Source organism: Ornithodoros turicata, chromosome 1, assembly GCF_037126465.1.
Source record: "Ornithodoros turicata isolate Travis chromosome 1, ASM3712646v1, whole genome shotgun sequence".
Lineage (NCBI taxonomy): Eukaryota > Metazoa > Arthropoda > Arachnida > Ixodida > Argasidae > Ornithodoros > Ornithodoros turicata.
This window is the reverse complement of record NC_088201.1, coordinates 192430344-192441368: the sequence shown is the minus strand read 5'-3', so window position 1 is coordinate 192441368 and position 11025 is coordinate 192430344. Positions and strand designations below refer to the sequence as shown.

The window sequence follows — 11025 nt, the reverse complement described above, 5'->3', positions numbered from 1 at the left end:
TTCATGAGCGTGGACGCTATTTGCAAGCATTCGTCCATTTCTCCTTTCCCTCGACAAATGTGAGTACCTGACCACACGTCAATGTAAAGGGTGTGCAGTTAATTACTTGCAGTTACACTACTACTTAAACTACTGCATGGTAGCTAAAAAGTAGATAGAAACTAGTTGCATAAATGGTAGTTACTACTAAACTATCTAAACTTTTTTTCTAGTTAACTGCAGTAGTTAGACGGGCTACAACTACTTCGCATTGTTTCACTTAGTTTTCCGTGTGCTTCACAGCCTTCTTTCTTTGTGCTTATGAACGACAACTCTGAGAATTTCTTCATCTTGCGAATAACACACACTGTGCACCTGATGCAGGCAGCAAAAGCTCATCCAGCATTGTGATACAGGGAGAATTGCATAACGTGCTGCAACGCTCAGCGCAGCTGCACAGACACGCATGTTTTGCATGGCACACACGCGTGAATCACGTGGGGCGAGAAGAGGTTTCGGCGGTGGAGTCAGGAGAGTATCCGTGTATTCACACGAACGACATCCTCGCGGAAGATTCTAGTGGAAGAAAAAGGGAGAGCACTGCTCTATGAGAACCGAAGTTCCGTCCCGTGCTATGTTGATCATTCACGCGGTGCGGAATATTGGGAGTGGCGTACTGCACAGTTAGCAGACGACACCATCAGCGTGGTTTCCTGTCGTCTGCTACGCAGTATATCTTGTGGCAGGATACTCAACACGGCTAGCAGTAGCAGAGCAGCAGAGTTATATTTCGGATTTAACCAATACAAAGAACGTGTACGGGCTCTTGTACGGCCTCTTGCCACGTCTAGCTCTTGCAGTATCGGCGGCGGCGGCGAGGCTTATGCACTCGGCGGCGGCGCGGCGGCACACAGCGTACATGAAGGCACGAGGTTGAGCACTCACGTGACAGCAGAAAGCAATGACGTTTTTCGCCCCTTCCGCTGGAATATTCTGGGGAATGTCGCTCTTTTGAATACGCGGTTTCGAACGTGCTGCGACAGGCCCATCAGCTGTCGGAGCATAGGTCAAACGGGTTGAATTAGACTGGTTAGACGCGGAATGAAGATATTCGTTGTCAAGTTTCCGGAGAGAAATGCTATGGTACATGAGCAGAAAGTATGTCTTTTGTGCTAATCAGGGTACATAGCTATCGACACACACAGCACATTTAAAAAGCTTACGCCCCCTCCGTCGTCAGATTGGGGGCCATAACTGTATCATTGCATGGCATGTCACTGCATCAGTATTGTATGGAGGGGCGCGTGCTATGATTGTTCCGAGTGTGGGAGATCGCTGTCTTCTCGCTTCCCATGCACCCACGCGCTATTTTTACGCCCCAGCGATCATGGGTATAACGACGCACACAAAATGTCAGAGTTGTTGCAAATCTGGTTAAACAAGCACATTCTAGCAGTTGCAAAGTACTCGTTTTAACCAGTGCGGCCGTGATGTAGCTACACTAGTAGTTAAACTACAATTCGATGCAATAGTTGGTAGCTATAGTTAAAAAGGTAGTTACAGCACATCTCTGCCTAATGCAGACAACAGGAGTAGGCTATTAGCCACGCATTTCCTCGTGGAAGCAGTTTTATGGGAGATATAAAATGGGAGCGTTGAACCGGTTTGGGATCCGGTCGAATGTTTGGCGTGGAACTGAACCGGAACGGAATCTAAGAAACGCGAACCCGAACCGAACCCGTATTTTTTGCGGTTCGACACCCTGCATTCATATTTTCCGTACCATTTCTTTGAGTGAAGTCGATTCATAAGTAAGCCCGGGTTACAATCTTCAGGAATGATTAACAAAGTTGTTTTCGGGGGTCGTGGTCTCGGTAGTTGCCAAATGAGCCTTGAAGCTTATATGGAAACCGAAACTCTTGAAGGCTCCCTCCTGTACTCAGAGTAACGTCACAAGTAGTCTCACTATTTAGCAAGTTTCGGCCACGGGCTTGGTAACTTCCTCGTGCGACAGTAGCGTAGCCAGAAAAATATTTCGGGAGAGGTTTGATGTGGTTTGATGGGAACTTTACATGGGGGAGGGGATTTCACCGACGTTTCCCTCTCCCAAATGTACTACCGGTACGGCTTCGGAAAGGGTTTGAACCCCCCCCCCCCCAACAGCTCTGGCTATGCCACTGTCGTGCGATATGGATGACACCAGAACCTACAGGAAGGCGCATGCACATGCAGGCCCCAGGGTAGTTCGGAAGAAGCAGGCCCAGGGTAGAAGCTAGCATGAGACAGAGTCAAACAAGGTTGTATGGAAACTTTACTGTGAGCATAGGTCGAGACCCTGGGCCTGTAGCTTGTACTTGTACCACAGTGCACCTCCCACGCAGGCCCAGCAGAAGTAACCTTCGGCGCGGACACCGCAACGCCAGCATCCAAGCGATATACTCCGAGCCAGAGGCAGAGGCAAGAATCTGGTGGGCAGACCAGCAGCCGGAACCCAGGACCAGAGACCTGTACAACTGGCAATCGCCTATGGGAGAGCCGGGTCATGGGATAGTTACGGCAGTGGCCACTGCAAGCGCCACATAGCATTATTGGGGAGAGGGAATGACGCTGTCACCCTTGCCACCGTCTTTCGTGCTACCAAGCTGTTGCTAAGCACGCGCTATTCTCTCTCTTACTGCTTCGTCGTCGTTGTCAACACAGCCCACCATGCATTGCCGCGGTTTCGGCAAGTCACGTGGTAACGAATAGTGCGAACTAGCGCCAAATCCCGTAGCCAAGCGGCGATTGCCAGAACTACAACCCCTGCGCTGGGTGCTTTGCGGATGTCCAGGTCTCTCAGTATAGTAGTAGGTCGTGCCCAGGACCAGATAGAAGTTGGAACCAAGAGCCAGGCGGTAGAATTCGAAGCCGATACATTTCGAAGCTTTCGTCTTTCGAAGCCGAAGTGCTTCTTCTTCGTCCTCGGAGTAGTGGCCATTAGCCACTAAGGGGTCTTTCTTCCCTTGCAGAACCCAATCGCCCGTGCACTTCTGTCTGTGCCCCTTTCGTCACACACTTTGCACGTTTTCCCCCACGAGCTTCTTCTTTGCCCAGCCAGGTGTGATCACAACCACGACAGCGGAGTGCTCCCTTTAAATACCAGAAGGTGGACGGTGTCACCACAGCCAAACTACTTGTGAGACATCACGATTATCAAGGTGTTACGCTCCTGGCAGTACGAACACGTCCGACGCTGACCAAGGTGACATTACACAAGCACAGATTCTCAGCTACCTGTATACGCCCTCCCACACGCCGGCAGTTCGGGGCGCTCTGTGATTGGCCTTGTCCGAGTGACTTTTTCTCAGATTTCCAGTGAGGGAATTCCGGTATACTCTCTACATCCCTCTCCTGCTCTTAGCTCTTACCGTGCATTACATCAAATTGCGCAGAAAACATTCCACTAATTCACGTCGTTGTGTTTTCGGGGTTATTGTCGGAACGAGGAGTAAAATGGCACTGATAGTTTCGGAATGGACGCGGACGGATACGCCAGACATGCAAGGCACTTCTTTTTTTAGAGATGGGACGAATCCAGAAATTCCAGGACCTGAATCCAAGGAAGGTTCCGCGAATCCACGAATCTTACGATTCTCAAATCATTCGAAGCATTTCTTTAAAAAAGAGATTAAAAAGCCAGTGGGCAAAAACACCCCCACTGAAAAGTGGTTCCAAGCAGAATTTGATATCTTCGTTTAATGAAAAAATAAATTAAATAATACCAAGTTCAAGTCAAACCGGGACTTTTCATTTTTCGCAAAGGTCAAATGAACTTACAGGCGAGAAATTAGTTTTTTTTTTCAACGTAATCTCCAGCTGCACTAATCCCCTTGTCCCAGCGCTTCACGAGGGCCTTGATGCCAGCAGCGTAGAAATCCTTACCGGCGCGTAGCAGCCATGATCGGACCGCATTCTTGACCTCATCGTCGCAGCTGAAGTGGCGGCCCCCAAGGAACGCCTTCAGTGGCCCGAAGAGATGAAAATCGCTGGGGGCGAGGTCTGGACTGTAAGGGGGATGTGACATCGACTCCCAGCCAAGTTCCTGTAAGGGGCGTGTCCTGAGATGCGCGGTATGCGGGCGTGCATTGTGCTGTAGGAGGACGACTCCTTTGGTGATGAGGCCCGGCCGCTTTTGCTTCAGCGCCTTATGCACATCCCTGAGAACCTGGCAGCAATATGCACTATTGATCGCGCTATATGCACTATTGATATCGAGACATGTTATCCGTCGGTCCTTGAGGATCAGGCGCTCCACAAGTTGGATGTTCTCAGGAACTCTGACACTGGGCTCTGAGCCGCCCCGGCCGGGATCGTCCAGCACTGACGTACGGCCGTCTCGGAACCGTTTCCACCACTCAAACGCTTTGCTGCGGCTAAGTGTATCGTGGCCATACAGAGCCTGAAGTCTTCTGTGAATTTCAGATGACTTTACGCCTTCATTCACGAGAAACTTCGTGACAATTCGCTGTTCGATGTGCGCGCTCACCTCATTGTCGGCCATCTTGTCCGGCACGTGTCTTGTGTTTTGCACAAACTTTGGACCACCACGTGGTGAACGCGGAAGCCTGTCCCGTGTGAAAATGACGAAAAATAAGTAGCGCGAGCCATTTGTACTCTCAGGAGACAGAAAGTCCCGGTTTGACTTGAACGCCCCTTGTAGTTCGCATTCAGGAGAAAACATAACCATTCTTCTTAAATGTAATTTACTTAACGTGTTTGCTGCAGGGAGCAACTGTCTGTGGTGCGCATTCTAATAATATGCCCATTACACGAAAATCACCGCCCTCGTCATTTTAAATAATTTTGTCGATATCAAATGCCTTTTCACCCAGCCCTATCGCTTGCGGATGAACCACTTTTTCCCTACATGAAAGCTACTTTCAACTTTTTTAGAGCTTTCAAATATTTAAATTTTTTATAAGTGCATGACATTCCTTTTACTGTGGTGTACATAAGATAATTTGGTTTTAATTGAACCGTTACAGTTTTACCTTGCCATACTTTTTGGCGCACTATAGCTTCAGTTGCTCGTGCGCCATAAGAACTGCAATCATCATCATCGTGTAACATGTTGTTCATCTACTACGTAAACTCTGAATTTTTTCCATAGAACTAAGAAAAAATCAAAAGCAAAACTATGTTACTTTTAAACTCGTAATGTAAGAGTTCCTGCATGAATTCTTTCAGTCCAGAGCAATGTAAACAAAGAAACAAGAAAACGGAAGTTTTAAATTATTGCAGATTTTTGCTCAAAAACATCACGCTCGGATGTTCGAATCATGCACGCTTCAGGAAGCACGATAGAACGGTCGAGAGGCGCGCGCGAATTAAGTCCTCAAACGGAGCCAATGACATTCCTCTTTGTGGAGATTTCAACAGGCTCGCGTAACGACATCCGGTGCACCTGAGAAGGGCAACGCGTTACCTTCAATCACGTACCGACGAAACCTCTTTCCGACGAAAGCGCTGTGTGTGTGTGCTGTTCACGCAGTACAGAGATCAGTATACACATACCATGTATACCGTGGCATGTACACGCATTTTCTCGAACAACTTCGCTCGGTATAATGCGCTGCTTCGGTGCGACTTCTTTCTTTCGCGCGCTTCCAAAAGGCTGGCAATTTACCGCACGTGCCAACAAGTGACCGATGAAAGCAAAGAGTCGGTGTGATACCTCGAACGCGATAGACACAACGCAGCTGAGTCAATTCTGTTGCTGCGATCTTGACTCTCTCCAGCAAGCAGGACGCACCTAGGAAACACCACCTGCTAACGTCTTCGTTGATCAACATTTGTGACAGCTCGGCCTTGCACTCATATATACCGGCACGTGTAGCACACGCCCACTGTTTATGTGGCCGCGCCGCCTTTTATAGAGCAAACGGGATGTGTGATAAGGAAGTCGGTGCACACGTGCGTGAGCACGTTTTACATAGCAAGTACGAGAGGCGCGTCCAATCAGTACCTTCAGTCCACGGGCGCGTGGGGGCAGTTCAGTAGACACGGACAGGGCGAGCAGGCGGTACAATACGCGCCTATTCATTCTGGAGTGTGTCAGCCCGCAAGTGACGCGTCGCAAAAGAGTGCACAATACATACAACATTTTTTAACGGCGTTAATGCAGCATTATTAGAACGACGTCACCTTTGACGCAAGTACTTTTGTATAATATGCAGTTGAGCATGAATGAATGCGTGTACTACGTGACCGTAGGGAAATATCGGCGCTCCTGTAAAGCATCGTTTCCTGGGAATTATTCTAATGCAACGCTAAACTGTATTAACATGTAACAATTTGCAGAGTGCATTTTGCTTGTTTCTCCTTCTTAATTTCAGCGGAACACGTCTTTAGTTCACTCTACTAACGTTAATTTTGAGCGAAAATGCACGAGCTACAAACAGCGACGTCGTCTGCTAGAGAAGATGACAGCGCCACCTACTCCAGACAGTCTTCCTCCGCGATTGACAGAGGGTGCACTTTAGCGATTTTCATTTAGCTGCTGAGCGCCGAGCTGAGCTTTGTAATGGTTGTCCGTTTTATAAGGTGGTGTTTGTGGGCCCTTCTCCACCATGTGATTTTCGCTGTTTTGCTTTGAAATCCAGTGACATGACGGCATTTGACGCTAATGGATTACCCGACGTTGTCCTCTTGAAGATATTCAAGCTCCTGAAATTCTCCGATTTGTGCAAAGCTGGAAGGTGAGATATATAATTCGCCTTCAAATCATCGCTTCTCCTCGGAAATATTGCGCAAGCATCGCCTCGGTCCTATTTCGTCCGTGAACCTGCGGTATGAACCGCTTTATTTGTTTCAATGCGAAGCAGATCGGCGTAGGTAGACGCAGATTACGCACTGTGATATCGGTGTCAACCGAGTACTTTGACTCTGAGGGCGACGTGTGAAATTTCAATCTTTGTTGCTGCATATATTGATTTCTTCTATTGTCTGGCTCGGGCTCATATAGGCAGCGTAGGCGAGGAGGAATCGGCGCGTGCGAGCTTTTGCATGATAAAAAAAGATCAGACGCGCCGCGCCTAAGTTGAAATCGCGTGGGTTATTGACATTGATGGTTCTATAAGTCGGAATTTAGCACGCGGCACGGCACGCTGTCAATCAACAATGTACCGCTTTGTGGGATGTGCCTTTCGTTGCCGCCGCGTGAAGCAAAACAAGCGAGAAATAGATTCAACGCGGAGGAGGGATGGTGTTATTTCAAGATGAATGTGGCACGTGTGCTCGTGAGGTTTCAAGGTCCTTCTCGTACAGTAATGTCCGGTCAATGTTTGATGCGTGCGGCTCAGATTCAAAATGGGGTACGTTTCTGTTTTCACCTCAAGACTGAGGGAGACGTCTGATTGAGTGGCACAGCTACTTAAAAAAAAAAAAAAAACGATGAAAAGTCCGGTATGTGTAAGTGCTTCAGTGCACGTATCTTTGTTGCCTGTATTTGTTTTTCTTCCAAGTTTTCTCGTCGCGCTTGCGCTTGCGTGAGAACTTGTTTGAAGTGAGCGAAAGGTCGTCTGCTAAAGTAGCACCGCGTAGTGTTCCGTGTCGTATCGGCTTTGTGCCTCCAACATTTTCGTGCGGTTATGTGACGTTCAGGGCGCCGGATACGAGGCCAAATCACGGCTCTTGATCGTATACGCGGGTGAAGCTATATATATATATATATCAATGAATAAAATTATGGGGTAAAACGATGCGGGTCATTGACAGGTGCCCCAGAACACAATGACCTGTGAGAAACGAAAGTGAGCTTCGTGGGTCAGGACCACGCCCTGCCCCCCCCCCCCCGGGGGGGGGGGGGGGGTTAACGAAACTGATACTCAACAACGAAATACTCAACAAAATTTTCACTCAATGCACACTTGCCGAGTGTACTAATGCTTGACTAGTCGGTGAGTATTTATCCCTCAAACAGTTTCGTGCCAGCGGGCCCAGACCTGTGAAATATAGTAATTACAAGGGGTGTTGGGAAGGGTACTTGATGTGCCAAGTACATTTGCAATTGTGCGCCTTGTACTGTTCGGTACTTTTACATTAGTGCCCAGCTGGTAATGGAGAAAAAGAAAATACATATCGTTGATAAGGTGTCCGTTTGTGATAACGTCTCCGATGTCATGTTGCGGCGTTCACTGGTCAGGAAAGGAACGTGAAATGAAGCATGAAAATGCAGGTTCAATGTTCACACGTTACGCACTGTGATAGGCAGCACCGTAACTTTCAATCTATATTCCATGTACACAAGAATTAATTTATTGCTGTTACATTGTTCCTTTCAGTTGTCTATGCAGTCATCATGCCATTTTATGGTGTGTGATAGGCTTTTAATTAATATGATGAATGAGAACGTGATAGTTTCGTGTTTAAAAGAACTTTGATGCAGCCAACAAAGGTACAAAAGAGAGGAAGTTTTGCATTGTACTACTTCCTGTCTTTCTAGCTTTCTTTCACTGTATTGTGAAACGCCGGGAAATGTGCTTCTGTTTTCTCCTTTCTTATTTTGTGTAAAGAGTGTCTTAGGTCACATGATACCCAGAGATTATATTACCCAGTGCTGCGCGCTAGGAATATATTGGCTACTCCAAAGATAACATCTTTGCACTTTCTTGCTCGCGTTTATAAATGCAAATTATTTCATCCGTTTCATCCATCATGTTCGTGAGTGAACAATATGAACTGGACATGCCTTGCACTTGCTAAAAATGCCAATGAAGGCCATAATTCCTCTCTTAATTTTTGTCACCACCGAACTGCGCTAATAATAATAATAATTCTCTGCTTTACGTCGCGAGACAATTGTTGTCATGAGCGAATTCATTTTGCTAACCTGAGGGAACACCACCTATAGATACAGAAAGCCTGCACGCTCGTCGACGTGACGTAACAATTAAGAGTCAGCCAATCGGGATCGTGTTTTCAACGGCCGTAGCCAATCACGAACGTGCTTTCAGTGGTCGTGGCCATGCAGACGAACCACCGTCGTCTGCGAGTTGTGATTGAACGCGTACTAAATGGGAAAACTTGGAAATAAAAGTGCAAAACGGTCTCAATCTTTCTCGAAACTGATTTTTTGGAAAGCGTCTCGCAATTTTTGTCCAAATATTTAAGTCTACAGGTTCCAGTTGAGCTGCAATCATTTGCGCGTTCTTGAATTCGTAGAACGGCGAATCGCAGTAGAATTCTGACTCTTCATTGAAAGAGGGAGAGAAGACAATGCGCAGGCTTCCTATATCTAGGTCCAGTGTTGCCTTAGGCGTGCGCGCGGAATTAACGTCCCTCGCAGAAGACGGCGTGTCAAAGCAACTAGTACCCTGCCACCTTGTTGCTGGCGTTCTCCGCCAGGATCGAACCCACCACCTTGCTATTAGGTGGACACAATAGCAACAGATCCACCGAGGCCGGTCGCAAACAGTCAAGCATGGTTCACACTAGTGTGTTCTGCGTGCGGGCGCCTGCATGCGTATGCGTGCGTTGTAAGCAATCCGTTCGCGTGCGTCACCAAACCGTAAGCCAATGAGCGCCGAGTGGGATTTCCGCTCCGGTGGCCGGCTATGTTGCAAACAGTCTCGCAGAGAGAAACCTACTGCGCAGGCTCGAAAGGCGGTCCCGCGATTCGTTCTCCGCTTGCGGGCTGCTGCGTGCGTCAGAAAAGGTTTGGTTCAGAAAGCTCGGGCGAACTCCTTGCGTTCTCCTGCGGGAAGTCGCGCACGTATCTGTTGCCACGGTAACCAGCGCCCGCACGCATCCGCACGCAGCAGAACGCCCTAGTGTGAATCATGCTTCAGATGGAGAGCGGTGCTACGGCGTACTTTGAAGTAAATTTCCAGGTACTTTGTCCTGGGATTTATTCACGTGACGTCATCCGCAGGGAAGCGCCACTGTCGCTAAAAGATTTGCCGCCCTAATTAATGTATAAGTCCTCAGGTTTTGAACGTCCAGGCCTTCATCCACATCGCGTTCACCGTTCATTCGGTGTTTCAAAGTTATTGTATACGTGAATATTATTTGTACCATAATGGCTAGTGACTTCCTTGTTTTTGGAACGTTAAGCCTGGTATGCGTCTGTCTGTGAAGCGACGACAGGGCTTGCCCTCACGGTCCAGTTGAACCGTGTTTTTTTTAACTGACATAAATAAATAAATGACTGACTGACTGACGCAAGCCCTTTTGAAAGCGACAGACGCAAGTGAAGCAAGATATCGGGTCGTTGCCCCGGTATAACCGTGCCGCCGCGCGCTCTTTTCTTTCACTTCGCCTCACTTCACGCAGTCTGCAGTAATGGCCAACCTCCATGGATCGAAAGGAGAGCGAAGAAGCTGCGAACTTCGCTCAGTGTCGCACGCCCTGCAGGAGGCGTCACAAATGTGAGCGTCCGCCGGTGATCTGCCCGTTTCGCCCAGCGTCCGCGATTACGGAATCAACTGTAGATGAACACGAGGCCGGCCAATCAAAGCGCTCTTCCGCTACGAAACTGCGCCAGCTATGCAGCCTTGTCGTCTGCACGTGGCGTAGTTTTCTACCAAGAACATGGGCGTACCGAGAGGGGGCAAGGGGAGGCAGTGACCCACGCCCCTGGAACTCCAAGGTCGCTTGTGAAAATAGTGCACTCTTTAGTCATAGGTCGTAATGATTATTTTCAGATGTCATGATAGGAACCCCTGAACACCTACACAGTGTTCAACATCCGCCTCCAGAAAAAGATGTGGTAGGGATGGAGGCGAGGGCTTGCACTCTTGCCTCCCCCCCCCCCCCCCCCCGGAAAAAATCCTGGAAACTCCCATGACCAAGAACAATGTTTTCTTTTCGCAGTATGAATATGCCTTTCGGTACATTACTGGGCACACTTTTTTTAGACAGTTGTTGGATTTATTGCAAAATTTGTGCCCTTAAGTACATTTATCGAGCAACTGATTCCACTAAGCTTTCACTTTGTACTCTGGCAATGGTAACATCAGAGCAAGACTTTCCGACGTCATCTGTAGTTTTTCGTCCCATAAAGCTGGC

The 11025-nt window shown here is 48.2% G+C and overlaps 1 protein-coding gene across 2 annotated transcripts in view; it reads left to right on the top strand.

Annotated features, from left to right (window-relative positions):
- The first annotated feature begins 6505 nt into the window (after positions 1-6505).
- Positions 6506-11025, top strand: part of LOC135378900 (F-box/LRR-repeat protein 7-like) — a 42143-nt gene continuing 37623 nt past the window's right edge. For both annotated transcript variants that reach the window (XM_064612067.1, XM_064612068.1), the window contains exon 1: positions 6506-6716. In XM_064612067.1, coding sequence (XP_064468137.1) covers positions 6625-6716 — 92 coding nt within the window. In that variant the 5' untranslated portion in view covers positions 6506-6624. The remainder of the gene's footprint in view (positions 6717-11025) is intronic.